At 52.2% G+C, this 21,823-nt stretch overlaps 1 protein-coding gene across 5 annotated transcripts in view; it reads left to right on the plus strand.

Annotated features, from left to right (window-relative positions):
* Positions 1-21,823, plus strand: part of Ece1 (endothelin converting enzyme 1) — a 100,443-nt gene that overhangs the window by 53,974 nt on the left and 24,646 nt on the right. For all 5 annotated transcript variants that reach the window (XM_028875358.2, XM_037203093.1, XM_037203091.1 and 2 more), the window contains exons 3-6: positions 2,828-2,969; positions 8,278-8,490; positions 18,920-19,041; positions 21,009-21,155. In XM_028875358.2, the coding sequence (XP_028731191.1) occupies positions 2,828-2,969; positions 8,278-8,490; positions 18,920-19,041; positions 21,009-21,155 (624 nt within the window). The remainder of the gene's footprint in view (positions 1-2,827; positions 2,970-8,277; positions 8,491-18,919; positions 19,042-21,008; positions 21,156-21,823) is intronic.

The following is a 21,823-nucleotide window of genomic DNA, read 5'->3' on the forward strand; positions in this document are numbered from 1 at the left end:
TTGGCATGTCCTAGTTTCTAAAAGAAAGTGTGAAAACACTTTCATATTTCCTTCTTGTCTTCCCCATCTCATGGGATCCACTTCAGGGCACGTGTACTGGGGGCTCAGAGAAAAGGGACCGCGGTACCCTAATACCACCCAGACCTGTCCACCGTACCACGATTTGCCCAGCCTCTCCTGCTCCCAGCCCAGAGCTTCGGGGTGACTCGCCCCCAGGAGCCGCTCCGAATTCCCTCTGCCCTCAGAGGCAAGGCTTGTCCAGAAACCTAGAAGTACTTGGCCCAGCCTTGAAAGTCAAGCAATAAACGTGACCAAAGTTAATGATCCTATTTTCAAACCCTGTTTGCCGTTCTTGCTTGGAACTGTGGCTTTTTAATTCAATTCTGACTTAATTCTAATTTAATCCACAGTAGATGCCATCTGTTTAAACACTTAGCTTGACATGGAACAATGATGCTCCAGCCTGCCTGTCTTCTCTTTCGGGGGGTGTGGGGGGCACCTCGTGGACAGGACCCCATGATCTAGAGAGATGGCTCCTCTGGTTTTGCCCTCCTGCTTCGGCCCCATGAGCCCCCACAAGCTGCATCTCCTCTGGAGCCCACAGTAGTACCCGTGCTTGGGAGCTCCCCCACCAATCCACAAAACAGAACAAATGAGTGCCAGGCGCAAAAATGTCAGCTCCCAAACATTTCTAAGTGGCTCTCCATTTGTTTTTAATCTGCCACCCCCTCCTTCCTTCTCCCTCACCGCCTTGGTGTCTTTGCACCTGGCTGTCTCCCGTTCCCCTCACCACAACACTTTGGTGTCCCGATGAGGTGGCATTTCCCAGCTGTCCCCCAAACTCAACAGTCTGTCCCACCAGCTCCCCAGAGTTGGCAGAGGAGGCCTCTTAGACCGGGCTCTCCCTGCCTCTGTGCTCCGTTAACTGAGCCTTGGCCATGGGGCAGGAGAGGCCACGAGGTGGAAGAGGAAAGTTGAGACAAGCCAGGGGAAGGGACATTGATGTCAGTGTCCCCGGGGCAAGGCTGCACCTGGCTGAAGACCTTGGGGCTTCTCTGTGTACTGGAACCCGAGGTAAACCTGAGTGAGATGACTGATGACCGAAAGTGTCCACGGGAGCACATGTCCCGGGCTATCTCTGAACAGGTGAGAATGCCCTGGTCAGAATCCTCTACCTCTTCCTCTTTAAGAAAGCTGAGAGGGTCTCCTCAGGCAGCCCTCACCACCCCTTGGCCACCCCACTACTACCTGGCCACCACTGTGGGGTGCACACCTCTTGTCCCGCACACACAGTCACGGAGTGTCCCAGTTCTCAGCATCCCTTTTTCAGTTTTAGACCCCCGTTTTTCTTCCTTAAGAAGTCCCCATGTTCCTCTTTCTCTTTTAGCACCCAGGGGGTACCCCAGAATGGCTCATATGCCCTTCCTAAGGTGACCCATCTCAGATCTCATGTGCCGGTCGTGGGATGCCTCCTGGGCTCCGACCTGCTCTGGGGACCGTCCCTACACAGCTGTGGGAGGACTCAGTGAGACAGAGTCGGGCATCCCTAGGTCCCCTGGGATGCTGGGGACTTCTTAGGAACTCCTGTTGCTCCTCTCCAGTTCCCTGCAAGTTACTTCCTCTGCCTTGTCCACCCCAAAGGGCCGGTGTAGTGACATCTCTTACCGGCCCTTCGGAGGAAGTTCCTGTTCTTTCTCAAGCTGTGCCTTGTGCCCCGGTCCTCTCTTTCATTTCTCTATCCCTAAACTCAGACATCACTGCTCCAGGAAGCCGTCCATGTCCACCCATCTGTTCATTATCTGCCTCCCCTCTTGGCTGTTAGCAGTTGAAAGCAAAGGAATCCATTTTCCCCCCTTGAGTTGGTGCTCAGCTGTTTGTACAGGGTGACGTCACTGAACAGCCCCACCTTCTGGGGACTCTTCCTGTCTGTGCCCCTCCTGACTTTTGCAGGAAGTACCTCTTGGAACAGAAGAGACCTCCCCATCTCCCACCCCCACCCCCACCCCTGTGCTGGCTTTGGGTGTGAAGAAGAGCGTGAGCTGAGGGTCCTGAGTGCTGTTGGCAGGCATGTCCTCCTCGAGTCCTCTGCCACACCCTCCATTTCCCCTCATTGTGCCTCCTTTCCTGTTTAGCCAGACTGTGGGGGCCTGGCACATTTTTCCTCCCTTAGAAGATCTGCCCAAATGGAGCTGTTTCTCCTCTGTCTTCCCCCACCATCTCCTAAGACCCATGTCTCTGGCCCGTTGGTGGGCTCTGGAATCTCCGAGCACTACTTCAAATCTCAAACCTACCCACTCAGCTGCGTGACAAGTGACCGGGAACCTCGGTTTCTTCATGTGAAAAAGGAGAGGCCACTAGGCATCCCTGATAGGATTAGAGAGGCTTAACCAGCCAAATGTGTCCCCACTTGCAAAAAGCAAGAGCCCTGTGAGGTCATGTCATGCTCGCCTCTGGCTCTGTAGATGCAGGAGCTCTGAGGAGGGCCCAGCTGGCTGCCCTCTGAATGCCTTCAAGTCCAAACATCCTGTTCTTTTTTGAGCTCCTTACTGGAGAAATGGGAAAGCTGTAGATTTTTTTCATCTACCGGTATCGGGTGTCACAGACAACACAAGCCCTTCTGAGCTGAGCTGCTAGTTCTGATGTCTGGGAGCAAATCTACGCTACGGGCCAGGGTGGTGGTTCTGTTCCTGGATTAGGGCAGACTCCGTGGGAACTGGACCACCCCTGAGACAGCCTGATGCCTCCCCGGGGCCTGGGCCTGCAGCCGAGCCCCTTCCTCTTGGGGAAGCGGGGCCCTGAGCTCACAGACTTGCCTCCTTCCCCACAGGTGAACTTCCGAAGTCCCCGGAGTGGCCAGAGGTGCTGGGCGGCTCGGACCTCGGTGGAGAAGCAGCTGGTAGTGCTGGTGGCACTTCTGGCAGCAGGGTTGGTGGCCTGCCTGGCAGCCCTGGGCATCCAGTACCGGGCAAGTAGGTGCATCTGTCATTTGTGGTAGGCTTAACCATCCGCCTTCTGCTCTGTCACTCTGTGCAAGGTGGGGGCGCCTTGTTCAAGCTGGGATTGGCCTCCAAAGCCAAGGAGAGAGATGCCTAGGGGTCGAATGCAGGCAGGGAGGTGGATGGAGTGGGTACCATGAAGATTTTGAAGTCAGAAGGGCAAATTTGGGTGCAGTGGCTCACGCCTGTAATCTCCATACACTGGTGGGCTGAGGCAGGTGGATCAGGATTTCAAGGCTAGCCTGGATCACTTAGTGAGTTGGAAGCCTTTCTAGGCTATGTTAGACCCTGCCTCAAAGCCACACAACGAAAAGGACATGAGTTCACACCCTGGCCCAGAAACTTAATGGCTGAACAAGCCACTTCATTCCCAAAACTTACATTTGTTTCTTCTCTAACTGGGTGCCCAGTTTGAGGGGTGACTCTGATGACATATGTGTTTGGTGTCCCTGAGGACTTTTCCAGCTAGCTTTGGCTCTGTCGCTGTGAAGACGTGACTGACCGCCATCCCTAGTCTCAGCCGAACGAGAGTCGTGGCTTCCATTTGCTTGGCACTTTCCGTGGACCTTTCCTCGAATGTATAACTTACTTCTTCCTCCCTGGAGCCCTGTGAGGCGTGGTGGAGGCGCTGAGACCAGCTCCCCCAAGGCTGCAGGGGGATTAAGTGGGGAGGCTGGCTTTGCTCACAGGTTTCCAGGTTTCAGAGGAATCCAGAGCAGAGGCCCTACCTCTCTTTGTAATCACAGTGTACTCCAGGGCACGTCAGCACCCTGGAAAGACTGTCCTTTATGCCCAGGGCCTTTGTGTGTCTCTGTGCACACTTGACTCTCCTCCACACTGGATGGTCATATGACAGCCCCTCCTGACCTGTCATGTGGGTCCCTCTGACCCCGCTGTCACGGTGGGTCCCTCTGACCCCACTGCCATGTGGGTCCCTCTGACCCCGCTGCCATGTGGGTCCCTCTGACCCCGCTGCCATGTGGGTCCCTCTGACCCCGCTGCCATGTGGGTCCCTCTGACCCCGCTGCCATGTGGGTCCCCCTGACCCCGCTGTCACGATGGGTCCCTCTGACCCCGCTTGTCATGATGGGTCCCTCTGACCCCGCTGTCACAGTGGTGTCATTACAGTGACCTGATGTGCTGTCAGGGTTGGAGTCTGGTTCTCTCTGTCAGTCAAGTGGATATGGCCGCTGGCTCCTTACTGAGTTAGCACTGATGGATCCGGGAAGAATGGATCCACATTAAAATCAAGTCTAGGGTCTCCCAGTCTCCTGCCCCAACTGTCTACTTGTTTTGTCAGTCAGAGAAACCAAAGGAGGGCTTTGCTTGGGGTCCCTCCCACCAACTGTTACTCACCCCATCACAGTGGCTATATTGAGCCTTCCTCCACTGTGAAGTTGCTTGAGGGTGGTCATCCTGGAATAGGGAGGGTGTTCTTAAATCGAGGGCTGGGACGTCATTCATATGCCCTCCTGTGTGGGACATACAGTCATTCATTCATCCATTCCACAAACATTTCATGAGTGCTTACTCTGTGACTAGCCTAAGTATCTACAGGGTGCTTAAGAAATAATTGTTTGATTATTTAAGTGACTAATGACTTATAGAGTTATTTTTCTAAATGTGCCTGGCTCAGAGGTGCTGAATTCATACTTTCCTGATTAAGTCCTTATTTCTGGTCCTTTAACCCTGTGCTCAGCATAGCATCTGTGTGCCATGAGTGTGTAGAAGCTGAATAAATGAATGGCCAAATGAAGAAAGACGTGTAAAGGAGAATGGACTGGGAGCAGCCTTTCTCTACCAAGCATATACGTGTGTGTGTGTCTGTCTGTCTGTCTGTCTGTGTGACTGTGGAGGTATATGTATGAGTGTGTGCAAAATAGAGCATTCTCCTTCTGCAGCTACCCCATCCTGAGTCAGCTTCAATTCAGAACATCCTGCCAGGCACTGTCTGCCCACTCTTGGCCCAGAAATGGAGAGCAGGCTGGACCCCAGCAAGCATGCTGCTCTGGGACTCCCCTTAGGAGCCCCAACATGTTTCTTCAGGACTTAAAGAGTGCTCCCTCCCAAAGGACAGGTCCCAAACAAAGAGCACGTGGGGGCTGACAAGATGGCTCAGTGGGTAAAGTACTTGCTGCCAAGCCAGCCAGCCCGAGTTTGATCCCCAGACCTCAAACAGCTGTTGGTGCTGCCGGGTGGAACTCTGGGGAGGATTCCAGCGGCTGCTTCTGCCCCGTTCCTCTCTCTGCCTCCAAGCCTGGACCTGGGAGACAAATGGCCCTCTTGCCTTAGGGTGGAGCTGGGCTGAGGATCAGGAAATCCATGCACCACCTGAGAAAGCAGCAGCTGCCTCGGGGCTTGGCCGAACCTCACTGTGCATTGCAGGCCCTGACTTTGGCCCATCTGAGCAAACATCGGGCCAGGCAGAGCAGCTCCCCAGACAGTTCTGGAAGCCCCACCTCTGAGCAGTGTCTGGGCCCCTGAGAACATTCTGACCCACCTCCCTGCTTTGGAAACCTCCTTTAGAGACTTGCATCCGCTTTCCAAACAGGAGCAAAACCAACACAAGGTTCTTCCAGGAATTTTTTTTTAAATACTTTTTGAGATTTATTTATTTTATTTATCTGTCTGAGCATTTTGCCTGTGTGTTTGTGCACCTCATGCATGCTTGGTACCTCCAGAGGTCAGAAGAGAATACTGGAACTCTTAGGGTCTAGAGTTACAGACAGCTGTGAGCTGCCATGCAGGTGCTGGGAATTAAACCCAGGTCCTCTGGAAGAATAGCCAGTGCTCTTAACCACTGAGCCATCTCTCTATCAGGAGGTTTTTGTTTTGTGTGTGTGTGTGTGTGTGTGTGTGAATATGCCAGACGACAGCCCCTGGATATCATCCTTAGGAATGCCATTCACCTTCATCATGATAGTGACTCTCACTGACCTGGAGCTCACCTATTATGCTCGCCCAGCTGTCTCCACCTCCCCGGCACTGGGATTACAAGGATGCCATCCCTCCTGGCATTTGTCCGTGGGTTCTGGGGTTACTGACTAACCTATTATTTCCCTAGCCCTGTTCTGCGAAGTGTATTAAAGCATCTTGGGGGCCAGATAGATGGCTAAGTGGCAAAAGGCACTTCCTGTCTAGCTTGATGACCTGAGTTCGATCCCCAGAACTTCCATGGTGGAAAGAGAGCACTAACTTCCGTAAACTGTCCTCTGACCTCCGTACTCATGCTGTGGCACACAACCTCATAATTCACTTACACACACTCACCCGTATACTTACGCACATATTCACACAATAATTACGTGGTTTTTTAAGTTGATTTATCTTTATTTTATGTGCATTGGTGTATGCCTGTATGTCTGTGTGAGGATGTCAGATCTTAGAATTACAGACAGTTGTTAGCTGCCATGTAGGTGCTGGGAATTGAACCCAGGTCCTCTGGTAGAGCAGTTGGTGCTCTTAACCACTGAGCCATCACTCCAGCACTAATTACGTGTTTTTAAAGAATTAAAGCATCTTGGATGGCACAGAGGCCAGGTACTGTCAGATGAGTAAATTACATCTGAGCTGGTATCAGCTGATTGTGTGTGTCCCAAAAGAAAGGAATATTTGCCACCTCTCCAGCAGGGGACCAGGTCTTAAAACACTTTCATTCAGTAGGTCGTTTATTCATTCCACAAACATTCATTGAAAAGCAATGGATGCCAAGCACAGGGCTAGGAAAGGATGTGTGGAAATTAGTTCATACCCTTGTAGGGAGGTAGACAGGGATATGGCTGTGACTTAGCACAGTCCATGATAGGACCACAGATGCCTGAGGCAGGAAGGAGCATGACACAAGAGGGCCTGGGAAGGTTTCCAAGGAACAGGGAGCTTAGATGAGAGGGCCCCAAATATCAATTGATCAGATAGGGACCCCCAACCATTCATTAGTCAGTCACATAGACATTAAGTTCCTGATGTGCGAGAGATTTTTTGTTGTTGTTTCAGTTTTTCAAGACAGTTTCTCTATAGCCTTGGCTCTTCTAGGTAGCCCTGGCTGTCCTAGAACTTTCTCTGTAGACCAGGCTGACCCAAACTCAGAGACCCTCCTGCCTCTGCCTCCCCAGTGCTGGGATTAAAGGCGTGCGCCACCACCGCTCGACTTCTCATGTTGTTTTCAAACCCAAGTCCCCCCACTGTCTGTCTTCTGGGCATTTCCGGCCAAGATTTTGTCAGGCTAGACTTCCTGCAGTTTGCTGAGTAAGAACAATAGGTATTATTTTCCCAATACGAAGTTATGCCATAATAGTGAATAGCCCTTTTCAAACACACACACCTTCCCTTTCCCCTCATGAAGTTCTGGCCTTCCCCGTGGCCGGGAACTGGGATGTGCCACTCTAATTCCGATGATCTGAGTGTTACTGTTAGTGACACTGTCACCCCTGCCACAGAGAGGCTCCCCGTGGGCTGTGACTCAGGGGTAGAGCACTTGCCTAGCATGTGCTAGGAAGGCCCTGGCTCCATTCCCAGCACTTGGAGATTTTTTTCAGCTCAGATCCAATAGCACAATAATTGTGTTTTGTTTTTTGTTTTTGTTTTGAGATAGGGTCTCATTCGCCTCAGGCTGGCTTCCTGCAGTTCTTTGTAGCTGGGGATGACTTTGAACTTCTGATCCTCCTGCTTCTACCTCCCAAATGTTAGGATTACAGGCCTGGGCACCATGCTCTGTTTTCTTTGGCACTTGGGACTGAACCCAGGGTTTACTAACTGAGCTACATTCTTTGCCCTAACTGTGTGTTTGTGTGTGTGTGTGTGTGTGTGTGTGTGTGTGTGTGTGTGTGTGCATTTGTGTATACATACATGTGTGCATATGTATGGTGTATGAACACACATGTGTATGGCTATGCACATTGTAGGCTATGCACATTGTATAATATTCTCTTAGAGAGAGAGAGAGAACTTAGAAGACATTCACTGTTAATTGTATTAAAAAGACAAAAGTGTGGATGAGAAAATGAATTTGTTGGCAACAGGATCAGAAGTCTTCATGGAGGAAGGATCACTAAGAGAAAATCGGCTTAGCTCCGAGCTCTTTGAAACCACGGAAGGGAGTTTGCGCAGCTAACAGAGGTTTTATTCTAAGTGCCAGGAGACTCTGAATCTGCTGAGTTCCACTCCCATCAGAGATCTAGTAACCACCCAGCTAGGTCAGGTGGGGCTTGTGGCCCCTGGGCCCCTGGGCTCCAGGCCACCTGCACTGCTCACCTTTCATTGGTCTCTTGTCCTTGACCCTCAGGAACGCCTCCGGTATGTCTGAGTGAGGCCTGCGTCTCAGTGACCAGCTCCATCCTAAACTCCATGGACCCCACGGTAGACCCCTGCCAGGACTTCTTCAGCTATGCCTGTGGGGGCTGGATCAAGGCCAACCCCGTGCCCGATGGGCATTCACGCTGGGGGACCTTCAGCAATCTCTGGGAACACAATCAAGCCATCATCAAGCACCTGTTGGGTAAGAACCGGGGGGACCGACAAAGGATTGAGGAGGGCGATGCCCTCACTCTGTGAGCCCGAGTGAGCTAGTTAATTCTGAGCTTCCGTCTCTTCATGGGTGACCCGAGATCAGTAGCACCCACAGTTTGCGGCACTAGAGAGCTTGTGTGAGGCTGTTGGCACTGAGCGGGTCCACAGAGCTTCTAGCCGGAGCTTTCAAGGCCCAGCTCAGCTCCTGGCTGGCACTAGCTCTGAGCTCTTTGAAACTGAGTGTGAATGAAAGGAATGGAGGCGAGACGCTCCGGATCAGAGTGTGTGTTTTGATCAACGGTGGTGTCACAGAGGGTGGGGCGTAGAGCTCAGTTGGTCAGGTGCTTGCCTGGCATGCACAAGGTCATGGGTTCAGTCCCCAGCTCACATGAAACCTGGTGCAGTATCCGTACATGTCTGCGATCCCAGTACTCGGGAGGAAGATATCAGAAGTTCAATTAAAGTCAACCTGGGCTTAACGAGACACTGTCCAAAAAAAAAAAAAAAAAAAAACCAGGAAAAAAAGTATGATAACAGCTTATCAGAGATTCGTCACTCCATAGGTAGAGTCACTTGGGCTGCTGGTGATTGAAGGACACTTGACTATTCAAAGTCCCTTTGACGGTGGAGTCTGTGGCCCTTTCCAACCCCCTCTCTTGTTACCCTCTGCCCCCTGGGGGGGGGTGCGGTGCTCCCAAAGCTGGGAAAGGGCCAGATAGTGAAACATCTGTTAATTCCTCCGTCAGGAACACAGCTTAGATTCATGAACACTTAACTGTGTCTTGGCAGTTGGTTGGACTTTCAAGGCGAGGTCTCCCTGTGTAGTCCAGACGGGCCTTGGGTTAGAAGCGGGTCTTCCTGTTTTCACCTCCCCAGTGCTGGGGTTACAGATGCGAGCCACCACACCAAGCCTGTCAGGTTTTTTAAAGCTCTTCATCGTTCTGAGGAGTAGGAGACACAGAAGTAGCTGCTTAAAAGAGGACACGTCCTCTCTAAGCAACGAAAGTCATCTCAGGAGATAGGAAATGACTCCGATTTAACAGCCGGTGTTTTTTAGGCAGCCATGTCCTTCTGACAAGTGGGTTAAGGACACCTTACCTTGCTCTCCCACCCCCAGCCTCAGACCAGGGCTGTTGCTAGGCTACCTACCCAGCCTCTCCCCCACAGTCCCCAGCAGCTCCTGGGAGTGGCCTCCAGTCCTGGGCTATGACTTTCTAGTCACTCTGCCCCTCAGGGTCAAGTTGATGGTCAGGTGAGGCTTGAGTTTTTCCCTCCGGGTCCAACCAAGTCCCGGCAGTCCCGTAGCCCACTTATAAAATAAACATACAGACACATATTATTTAAACTGCTCGGCCATTAGCTCAGGCCTACCATTGTCTAGCTCTTACTCTTATACTCAGCCCATTTCTGTTCATCTATATGTCGCCACATGTTCCGTGGCTTTACCTGCTGCCTCTACATGATGCTCCCTGGACAGCAGGCTGGCGTCTCCTCTCCGCCTTCCTGTTCTCTCAATTCTCCTCTCTGCTAGTCCCGTCTATACTTTCTGCCTGGCTACTGGCCAATCAGTGTTTTATTTATCAATCAATCATCCACAGTACTCAAGATCAGCCCTGTGCAGTAACAACCAATTAAGACCTGGGAAATGGGCTGGGGAGATGGCTCAGTGGTTAAGAGCACTGACTGCTCTTTCAGAGGGCCTGAGTTCAATTCCCAGCACCCGAATGGCAGTTCACAATCGTCTGTAACTCCAGTTCCAGGGGACCTGACATCCTCACACAGACATACATATAGGCAAAACACCAATGCATATAAAATAAAAATAAATAAATCATAAAAAGACCTGGGGAACAGAGGGCCCGATGGTATCACGGCCACACTGCAGAGTTCAGAAGCCCCCTACAGACCAGCTTGGCTGCTTACCCCCTATTCTATGCCTCAGTTCCAAACTCCGTAAAACATGGTTCTCAGTGTCATCCAACAGGGAAGGTCACTGTGAGTGTTGACTTGCAGCAGTGGTTCCGAGGGATGAACATGGGGCCTGGGCCCTAAAGTGCTCAGCAAAACACAGTTGCCCTTCTGGTGGCTTTGTGTGAATTCCAAGTAGACTCCTTCCAAGCAAACTGCATGATTGTAGAGGGCACCTCCTAGACCCTTGGCTCCTCCATAGCATGGACTCTCACATAGATCACTGGTAAGGATGTGGCAAGGGATCAGAGGAAGACAAAGTCCTAGACTATCTTATGGTTCACCCTGATGTGGACCAGTTGTCAGGGAAGGTGGTACTGGGTGTATCTGTAAGGTACCAAGTTTTTACTTTGTTTTTTCCTGCTGCATCATCAGAGGTCCAGGCCTGTGGCCCCGCTGCAGATGACACTCAGAAGCAAAAATGGATTTCCCAGGAAATGGTAGAACTAGGGGTTCAGACCTAGAGCCATGGGGTCTCAAAGCCTGTGCTGTCTCATTCCTGGCTCTCTGTCAACCACATCCACGTTGGAGAGGCCTGGTTTGGCTTGGGAGTTAGACCTGTGGCTTGCTTCCCCAGTGGCTACTTGGTTAAGCTGTACACGCCAGGCAAGCCCTGGGCCCCACATAGCTGAGGTCACCTCCATGTCATGCCGGTCAGGAGCCCTGCCACACATACATACACCCAAGGCATGTCCTAGGGTCACCTTCCCCAGCCTCCCTCCTGGAAACTAATCTAGAAATGGCTCTTTAGCTGTGAGATACCTGGGAAAGCCCCAAAGGAGCAGATAGCAGATGAGTGAGTGATGTTCCAGGGCCCAGCCAGCTTCAGCTTCCCTAAGACAAAGGATCAGCAGGCAGACCTCAGAAGGAGCCAGGGCTAATAGCTGACAGGCACTGGAACACAAGGGTGCTCTGCACCTCCAAGCCTGAGGCGGGCTCTCAGGAAGTAGGAGATAAAATGGGGCTTTTGGAATGTCAGTGAGAACTATGCAGCTGCCCCAACAGCACTTAGGTTTTTTTTTTTTTTTACTCTTTGCTCTTTGGGGCCTGCCACCCAGCTCCCAAATAAATACACGGAGATTTATTCTTTCTTATGAATGCCTGGCCTTAGCTTGACTTGTTTCTATCCAGCTTTTCTTAAAGTATCACATCTACCTTTTGCCTCTGGGCTTTTATCTTTCTCTAGTCTATATACCTTTCTTTACTTCTTACTCCATAGCTGGCTGGGTGGCTGAGTGGCTGGCCCCTGGCACTCTCCTCTCCTCCTTTTCTCGATCCTCCCTCTTCTCTCGTTCTTCTTTTTATTCTCTCTGCCTGCCAGCGCCACCTATCCTTTCTCCTGCCTAGCTGTTGGTCATTCAGTTCTTTATTAGACCAATCAGGTGTTTTAGACAGGCACAGTAACACAGCTTCACAGAGTTAAACAAATGCAACATAAAAGAATGCAGCACATCTTTGCATCATTAAACAAATATTCCACAGCATGAAAGAATGTAACACATCTTTAACTAATATTCCACAACACTGCACAGATGTTAACATGAACGCGCAGTGCAGCCTTGAACAAGCCGTGTCTTCTGAACAAGCTGTGCCCTCCCTCCCTTCTTCCCTTCCTTTTCCCTTCCCTCTCTCTATCCCTCCCTCCCTCCTTCTGTTCCGTCCTTCCTCAGGGTCTCTTGCCAATGCTGGCCTTGAACTCCCTATGAAGTCAAAGATGATTTTCAGCTTCTCCCCCTTCCTGTCTTCACTTCCTAAATTCTGGGATTACTGTCATGGCTTATAGCAGCCTTTAGACTGGGCCTTGACTTTGACTTTCCAGCTGTGCGTAGCTCATATTATTTCACCATCTAGACAGCCTGCCATGAACCCTTCCAGAACCCTCTCTGTCGTGTGTGTGTGTGTGTGTGTGTGTGTGTGTGTGTGTGTGTGTGTGTGTGTGGTGTGTGTGCAGGCCAGAGGTCAACACTAAATATCTTTCTCAGTTGCCCCTCCACATGTTTTTGAAGCAGGGTCTCTCCCTGAAACTAGATCTCACTGTTAGTGCTAGACAGGCTAACCAGTGAGGCCTAGAATTGACATGTCTCCATCCCCCAGTTTTGGGGTTACAGGCCTATGCTGCCACACCCAGCTTCCACATGGGTGCTGGCATTCCAAACTTAGATCCTCATGTTTCCAGGACACTGTGCCATTTCCTAAGCCCCTTTAAACTTCCTTAAGCCTATTTCCCTGTTATGTCTTCTACCAAAGGGCCTCCTGGGGCCTGAGCCACACTGACGTGGATGTACCTTTCAGATTTACAGCATCTTATAGGATGAGAACATAAAGCTGGGCATGGTGGTGCATTGCTGTGATCCTGGCATTCTGGAAGCAGAGATGGGAAGGTCGGGAGTTCAAGGCCATCCTTTGCTATATAGTGAGTTCAAGGTCAGCCTAGGTTATATGAGATTCAGACTCAAAAGCAAAACAAGGATGAATACTTAAACTAGTTAACTCAAGCCTGCTGTAACAATTGAAGCAGCCTGGAGTCCGTAAAGAACAATCAGCTCTCCAGGCTAGGGAGGCAGCTGGGGGAGAGTTCTTGCCTGGCTTGCACAAGCTCCAGGGTCCATCCCCGGTACAAAGCTGGGGGGTTGGGGTGGGGCATGAGGGGGACGAAGGGGGAAAGTTATTACTGCCTTTCCTCTCTTACATCCCTGATGCCAGCCACTCTGAGAACACAGAACATTCCAGTCTCATGAAATGAGGGCATGTTGGTGACTTGGCATGAATTATATCATCCCATATCATCTCATTTTTATTTTGATTATGCTTTCCCAATATTTACTGTCTCACCCGGCTTCCTCTTCCTGTCCTCCGTTTGCCTTGCCAAGGCTTACCCTGGTGTGGTGTCTGCAGCAGTCGGCACACTTTCGTTGTGGAACGGCTGTGGTGGATTTGATGATTCAGGCAGGGAGGTGGTTGCAGGGCTTCTCCTGGGTGGGGGTGGAGGGACCGTCTTCTGGCCTGGCTTTTCAGCATACTGACTGGCAAGCAGGAACAAGAAGACAGGGGGACCGGAGGGCCAGTCCTGGCCTCAGTCACTTGCTTATGTGACCAATCACTTGCCTGTAAATTGGGTGTGATCCAAGTAAGAGCGGCTTGTGGGGAGTGTTATAACAAGTTGAACACCTGGCCACACCCATGTGCAGAGAGGCAGTCCGCTTTCTCAGGGAGGCTTAAGAACCTGGGTTCAAATGCCAGCAGGTTCATTAGTCAGTCGGTTGGCCTTTGTCAGGAGGCTCCTTCACCTTCCTGGCCCCTTTTTCCTTCTCGTTGGCTGATAACACCACATCCAACCCTCCGTGTCCTGTGATGATGAGACACAGGCCTGCCCCCGGCCTGCACTCGGCACCAGGAAGTATCAATGGTATTGTCACAAAGAGCTGGCCTCCTCTTTATCAGCCTCTTCTCCCCTCTTGTATGCAGCTCTTGAGGCCTGGAGCTATCTGACTGAGTCTGTGGTTTTATCTTAAATAAACACTGGCCTTGCCCTGATGGAGACTCCAGGCCCCACATGCTTCTGCCCAGACAATGCGGTGGCAGCCCGGGAGACCGTGGAATTCCCAGGTACCCTGTTCCTGCAGCCCATCTCCATCCCTGCCTGCCTGGCTGTCTGGGCGTTTGCTTCCTAACCCCAGCAGCGATGTGAGAAAAGGATCCAAGAAAAACTCCCAGAGGAAAATGAGGGCCGATTAAACAGTGTGCTGTCTTTCCTCTCTGGGACTTTGGGGAAGTGACTGTCGAAGTTTCTGGAACATGGGGTCCCTGGAAGGAAGTAACTAGGCAATTGGCAACTCTGTTGTCTGGTCCAATGCTGCCAAACGATGTCCACGCCCCGGAGTCCTGGAGGTCTCCTTTTTTCCCCAATTCTTTCCTGGCTTTTACATTCCACTCAGTTGTAGCGGCTGCTGAAGAAGCCAAGCCCAGGGCTCAGCTCTCTTTCTTCACATCCCAAGTGCTTCCCACCTCTTCTCTGCCACCCCCGGGCCCAAGACCCATCCTTGTTCACCCGGTCTATTGAAGTGACGTCATGCAGCCATCGCTGGTGTTCTCCCACAGGTGTGTGCATGGATGTGAGTGTGCACTCAGAGGCCAAGGACGAGTGTTTCCCTCCGTGGCTTTCTACCTTTTATTTACTTATTTTGACAGGATCTCTCACTGAGCCTGGAGCTGTCAGGTTCAGCTAGGTTGTGTGGCCAGTGAGCTTCAGGGATCTACCTGTCTCCATGTCCCCACCCCTGCCCTCCGACCTAGGGGTTGCAAGCGTGTGCAGCCGTACCTGGCTCTTATGTGGGTGCTGGGAATCTGAATTCCAGGCGCTTTACCGACTGAGCCAATTTCCCGGCTCTGTATGGCTAGCTCGGTTCAGTTCCGGTCCCTCTGGAGCTTGCGCGGTAGTGGGTGCTCCCGAATGAGGAGCGAGGAAGAGACCAGTGTGTCTCAGGTTGTCCCTGAGCTTCTGCCCTAACCAGGTCAGCATGGGTGCCCAGGTGAGATACACCTGGCAGAGATATGAATGCCCATCCCCCACTCTGCCCACACATCCTGCCTACCTTCCTCTGTTTATAGCTCTGTCACAGGCCTTATTGTAGGGGATGGGAGGCCCTTTGGAGTCAGTACAGGGCACACCCAGACACCAAGTTCTCAGCACACAGGAGATTTACTACCCAGGAGGGGCAAGCTGGGGTGTGGTAGGGACTGCCTCTGTATCAAAGGCAGGCAGCAAGGAGCAGCAGCAGATATTTTTTGTTTGTTTTGTTTCTTTGCAGGGGTGGGTTTTTTTTTTTTTTTTTTTTTTTGGTTTTTCGAGACAGGGTTTCTCTGTGTAGCTTTGCGCTTTTCCTGGAACTCACTTGGTAGCCCAGGCTGGCCTCGAACTCAAAGAGATCCGCCTGGCTCTGCCTCCGAGTGCTGGGATTAAAGGCGTGCGCTGCCACCACCGCCCGGCTGCAGGGGTGGGTTTTAAGGAGAAAAGGGGGAGTCTGTGCTAGGGTGAGTTGGTAAGTCCTGATTGGACAGGTCAGCCAGTGTAGCCAAATAATGAAGTTTGATTGTTGGATCTTGGTGTTTAGTCTCGGGAAGGAATCAGTGGCCAAATAAGGGACTGGACCTTGGGGGCTCGCTTTAGGCGTGTAATCTAACGGTTTAGTAAGGGAGAGGGAAGGGGGATGGGCCTTGTCTGCTATGCTCGGGCGGGCTAGAGAGTCCTCCACTGACCTCCCTCCTCCCCCAGAGACGATGCTCCGCCTTATTCTCCAAGAACACCGAGCTCTGCTCTTGTACCACGCGTGGCCGAGGGCCTGGTCCTAGGGACGTGAAGTTGACTGAGATACAGGACGTGAGGCAGAGGCAGGCCAGATGCAGCCCTTGCTCACGATTCCTTCACCCTGAAGCTGGAGCAGGGCTCCCTCTTCCATCCTCCTGGGCTCCCTGCAGCTTCTCTTCCCATGCTCTCTCTCCCAGGATGCAGTCAGGGGCTCTCATCACTGCTTGGCGGCTGTTCCCTCGACCATGCACCCCTTACACCTGGCCCAGCCACTGCCAACCGTGGGAGCTGAATGATGAGCCGTGGGAGAGCCACGAGCACAGCCACAGAAACTGAACTCGGTCAGGGAAGCCCCACAGGGAAGGTGAAAGGGTGCCCATTCATGAAGCAAGTGTCCTCTCGCCCTCCAGATGCCAGGGAAAGGGGAGCCGGTGGCCTCCAGCTGGAACTCAGAACACACTGTGATGAGCACAGCCAGGCTGTCCCTGGGGAGCCTGTCTTTAGGTCCCTTATCTCCGTGGCCTTGGGGCCCTGGGGAAAGCAGATGCCAGGCTCATTTTTGAGCACAGAGTTCTGCCTCTGATGCTGGCCCTGGCCTCTTAGGGGTCATGGCCAGAGCCAGGTGTGGATGGTGACAGAAAGCTTCTGGGGCCTGGCCAGCACCTGGTGCTTCTGCTTTCCCTTCTGAGAGCTGAGCTGGTGGGAATGTTGCCATGGAGATGAGGCCCTGGGGTGGGGCACTCCCCCTTCCCATCCCTGCTCTCCTGTTCCCAGCTTCCCTCTACTAGAGGCCTCATCCCATCACCCCCTTGGGGCCTGCTGGTCAGTGACAACTTTGGTGCCATTTCTGATGAGGATGGGGAATGAGACTCTGGAGGTGATAGATGCAGCCGCTGATTAAGACATCCCAGGAGGGACTGGAGAGATGACTCAGCGGTTAAGAGCACTGGCTGCTCTTCCAGAGGATGCAGGTTCAATTCCCAGCGCCCACATGGCAGCTCACAACTGTCTGTAACTCCAGTTCCAGGGGATCTGACACCCTCACACAGACATGTATGCATACAGACAAACTACCAATGCACATAAATTTAAAAAAAAAAAAAGACTTCCCAGGAATGGCATCACCTTCCTGTGATGTGGGCTGTCTCTCTTCCACACTTACTCCTTTGTGCTCCTTTCCTCGGTCCTCTGCTGTCTTGCCCCTCCAAGGGCCCTTCCCCCATCCTGTGAACCCCTTTGAATCTTCAAGGCTCAGCTCACACAGAACATCGTCTGGCGCTGGGGCTGCACCTTCCTGGGTAGACTGCCTAGCATTGCCCAGCATTGCCCAGCATTGCCTAGCGTTGCCCAGCATTGCCGGGCCCCGGGTGTGACATCAGCACTGGGTAAACTGAGCGTGGTGGCACCTGACGTAATCTCGGCTTGAAGCCAGAGCTGTCGTGTTCTTCAAAGTACTCTGTCCCCTGCGGGCTTTTCTCTCATCCCGTCCATATCCTGAGCTCTGTGGAGTCAGAGAGCAGGTCCCATGTCTGTCCGTAAAACTTCATGCTCAATCTGGTGTCCAGTATCCAGGCCATGCCCAGTGTGCGGAAGGCCTAGAGTGAGGCTTCAGATCAGCAAGCCTCTGAGAAGACCTGGGAGTGGAGCCTGGCTGCCACAGGGTTTTGTGCAGAAGCCCCATGGAGCAGAGGTTACATGGTGTGTGGCCCAGAGTGAACCTCTGGTGTCTACCTGGTGAATGGAGGTACAGGGTCCCACCAGAGCCTGGTTCATAGAAGAGGAAGGGCTGGGTAGATCTTGAAAGGAAGCGAAGGAAAAGACTTCAGGGTCAGAAACTAGAGGAAAAATTGCCCCAGCATGGCAGAGTTGCCCACTCTGAAGCTGGACTCATGTATGTGTTTGTATGCCTGTGTGCATGCATGTGTGTGTGCATGCATGTGTGTGTGTGCGCGCATGTTCAGTTACTCAGATACAGGGACTCTAGTGCACAGTAGGCTCCTTGAGGGCCTGAGCAGCATGAAGTGGTGGGACTACCCTGGGAGCCACAGGAACCTTCCAGGCCACACATGTGCAGGCATGTGGCCTTTAGCAGGTGACAGGTAGTATAGGAGCTGAGGAGGGGGAGGAGGGAGAGGGAGTCTCCTGGGTGCTCGGGAAACACTAAGCCCACCCTGTCCCCTGTTGTAGGATGAGTTACAACTTGAGCCTGGGCCACCAGGTTGGAATGTGGGAAACAAGGCTTCCAGCCCTCTATAAGCCTGGCAAACATATCTAGCCCTCACAGGAGGAAGCAGGAAGTCAGTCCCTAATGAATGAAGCCTTTCAAGCCTTATCCAATTCCTGCCTTTCTCCCAGACAAGGTCATCTGGGATCTGAAAACCATGGCAGGGTGCCCACCTTGCAGGCAGGGATTCAGGGCCCTGTGCTGGCTGGTAGGGAAACCTACCATCCTGTTGGGTGGGCACATGTCTTAGTTAGGGTTACTATTGCTGTGATAAAACACTATGATCAAAAGCGAGTTGGGAGGAAAGAGTTTATTTGACTTACATATCCACATCATAGCCCATCATTGAAGGAAGTCAGGACAGGAACTCAAACAGGGCCAGAACCTGCAGGCAGGAGCTGATGCAGAGGCCCTGGAGGGGTGCCGCTTACAGGTTTGCTCATCATGGCTTGCTCACCGTGCCTTTTTATAGAACCCAGGACCACCTGCCTAGGGATGGCACCACCTACAATGTGCTAGGCCCCTCCCCCATCGGTCACTAATTAAGAAAATACAGATTTGACTACAGCCTGATATTATAGAGGCATTTTCTTGATTAGTGTCCCCTCCTCTCAGATGACTTAAGCTTATGTCAAGTTGACACAGAATTATCCAACACAGCACATATTGCCATACCCGAGACACATCTGTAAGGCCACTGCAGAGAGGAGGAACATGGGACACACTTGTGATAACAGCTAAGATTCCGGAGTACCCCTAGTCTTGTCCACTCTGCCCAGAGGCCCTTCTATACACCCCAGGACAAGGCTTCTCCTCCACAGACAGTAATTACCATGGTGCTTTTGTACAGCCCGGAGTGCTGAGGATTTGGGAAGGACTCACCCAGTTGGGACACAACTCTGTTATTTCTTGACATTCTAGAAAATTCCACGGCCAGCGTGAGTGAGGCAGAGAGGAAGGCCCAAGTGTACTACCGTGCGTGTATGAACGAAACTAGGATTGAGGAGCTTCGGGCCAAGCCCCTGATGGAGCTGATTGAGAAGGTGGGTGCTCAGGTGGATGTCCACTGCTTCCCTCTGCTCAGCCTCCCGCAAGGTCCTCTGGCTTCCGCCCCGGCTCTCAGCCACCTCACACCGCCAGCTACCACACCCAGCCGGAGCTCGGTGCCCATCAGTCTGCTGTGGGTGTTGGGGCTGCCTGAGCATGTATGTGCATGGCTCCGTGTGGGTGGATCTGTCTGTGTGGAGGGTATGGGGTGCTTCAACATCTGAGGGGAGATGAATGTGTGTGTCTAGGTAGAGGTGAGGACTGTATTGGTGTTAAAATCTTCCTCTCTGTTGCTGTTCTGGTTCTGTGTATATGATGTAAAGGGGTGTGTTGTTCCAGCAGCGCCCTAGACTTTTGGGTCAGAAATAGCTCTCTGCAGGAGGAGGACCCTGCGATTATTACTGACTTGTTCATCCGTTTCTTCTTTGCTTTGTTGGCTTTTTTGGGTTTTTGTTGTTGTTGTTGTTTTTATTTTTTAGAGACAGAGTCAACTAGCCTCAGACTTGCTATGTAGCCAAGGATGCCCTTGAACTTCTGATCTTGCTGCCTTGACCTCCTGAGGGCTGAGATTACAGGCGTGTGCCACCATGCCTGGTGCAATGCTTTGTTTTGTGCAATGCTAGAGACTGAACCGAGGGCCTTGTGCATGTGAGATGTGCACCCTGCCAGCTGAGCTACATCGCTGGCCTCCCGCCCCAACTAGTCCGTCCTGAGCATATTTGCAGTCTTGGGTGGCCTCTGAGTGGGGCTGCCCGAGGCTAGCCTTGCTTCCCAGTCCAGGCAGAGGTGGCTGGGAATGTTTTCTAGTCACCTCTCCTCCCTCATGGGCTTCGCCTCTCAGCTCACCTTGGGGAAGGTCTTGCATTGGGGTTGGTGACCCTGGGACAGTATCTGTCCATCCTCTCTTGCACAGGTTCCATGGGCCAGCATGTGCCAAGCTAGGGGGGGCCAAGGGCAGTGTGTGTGTGTGTGTGTGTGTGTGTGTGTGTGTGTGTGTGTGTGTGTGTGTGTATTTATTTGGGCACATGGAGGCCAGAGGGGGGCATCAGGTGTCCTGCTTTGTCCTTCTCTTCCTTGTCCCCTGAGATAGGGTCTCCTCACTGAACATGGGGACAGCCAGCAAGTCCCTGCAGTCCACCCTTTTTGTTGTTGTTGTTGTTGTTGTTTTCCGAGACAGGGTTTCTCTGTGTAGTTTTTGGTGCCTGTCCTGGATCTCACTCTGTAGACCAGGCTGGCCTCCAACTCACAGAGATCCTCCTGCCTCTGCCTCCCAAGCACTAGGATTAAAGGCGTGTGCCACCACCGCCCGGCTGATCCTCCCATTCTTACGGCACTGGGGTCATTAGGCCTGCAAGATGCTGCACCCAGCTTTTATTGTGGGTGCTTGGAATTTCAGCGTGGTTTCCATGCTTGTGGAGCAAGTACTCATTACCAGTTTGCAGGACAAGACGACTGTGACTTCTCAGTCTTTTCCCCATAAACATCTCTGGAGTTATGTTTTAATGTCACTGTGTCCGTGTGACTCAGGAAACCCACCTCCATCCCAGCCTTGTGTGCTCTTAGCACACTTAAGGACAAGTGGCCAGGTGTGTTGGCACACACTTTTAATCCCAGCTCTCTGGAAGCAGAGGCAGGGGGTCTCTGTGAGTTCGAGGCCAGCCTGGTCTACAGAGTGAGTTCCAGGATAGCCAGGGCTACATGGTGAGACCCTGTCTGTCTAGAGAATCTAAAAACAACAAAATAAAAACCCAAGATGAATGATGACCTAAGTACACATACACAAACATGCACAGAAACCCTCAGTGACCATCACCCTGTTCGTCTGCTTAGGAGGGCAGAGAACGGACTGCCCCAGAGTCACAGAACATGAGGCTCTGTGATGTGCATAGTGTTCTCACACCAGCTCACCACAGGCACACACCCGTGCACACACGCACCACCCCGTCTGCTCTCTCTCCCACAGCTTGGAGGCTGGAATATCACAGGACCCTGGGCCAAGGACAACTTCCAGGACACGCTGCAGGTGGTCACAGCCCACTACCGCACCTCCCCCTTCTTCTCTGTCTACGTCAGCGCCGACTCCAAGAACTCCAACAGCAATGTGATCCAGGTGGGCTGAGCCTAGGAGATGACATTAGCTCCTGGACGCGACCGGTGACACCCTCTGCTCCCCGTCCTCAGCCCCTGGCCTTTGTGTCCATCTCTTTCTCTGCTTTCACCTGGCCCATCCATACTACTCACTTGCTGTGTGATCTTAGGCAAGTGGCTCAGCTTCTCTGAACTATACTTTCCCTGTCAACCAAATGCACTATAGTAACTCCTACCTGAGATGAGCTTTGCCGAGATGGGACCAGAAGCCATGGCAGCTCTCTAGAATGCTCCTCTCCTCCCTGTCCATCTCTCAGATGGTCCTTTACCACCATTGTCCCCACAAGGTCCCATTCCAGTTCTGCAGGGTAGCAGCCATGTCCCTTATTTTCTAGAGGAAGATCCAAAGGATCAGAAAGGTTTAGTAACTTCGCTATGCTCACACAGCTTGGGGTGGCTTGAACCACATGGACAATGTTGGTGAAATAAGAGTGTTTTGCCTAGGCCCAGGGTTGTTTAAATAGGTTTGTCTAGCCCTTCAGAAGAACCCAAGTCCCTGCAGATTGGTGGGCATGGAGCTGTCCCACCCCTGGTCGCTGGGTGGATGTATCAGTGATGGCTATCAGCTTCCTTCTGTTCCTGCTGGGACCTGCCCCAGGGAAGGTGGTAGCCAAGCAGGGGCCTCCCTCT

Source organism: Peromyscus leucopus, chromosome 2 (assembly GCF_004664715.2).
Source record: "Peromyscus leucopus breed LL Stock chromosome 2, UCI_PerLeu_2.1, whole genome shotgun sequence".
Lineage (NCBI taxonomy): Eukaryota > Metazoa > Chordata > Mammalia > Rodentia > Cricetidae > Peromyscus > Peromyscus leucopus.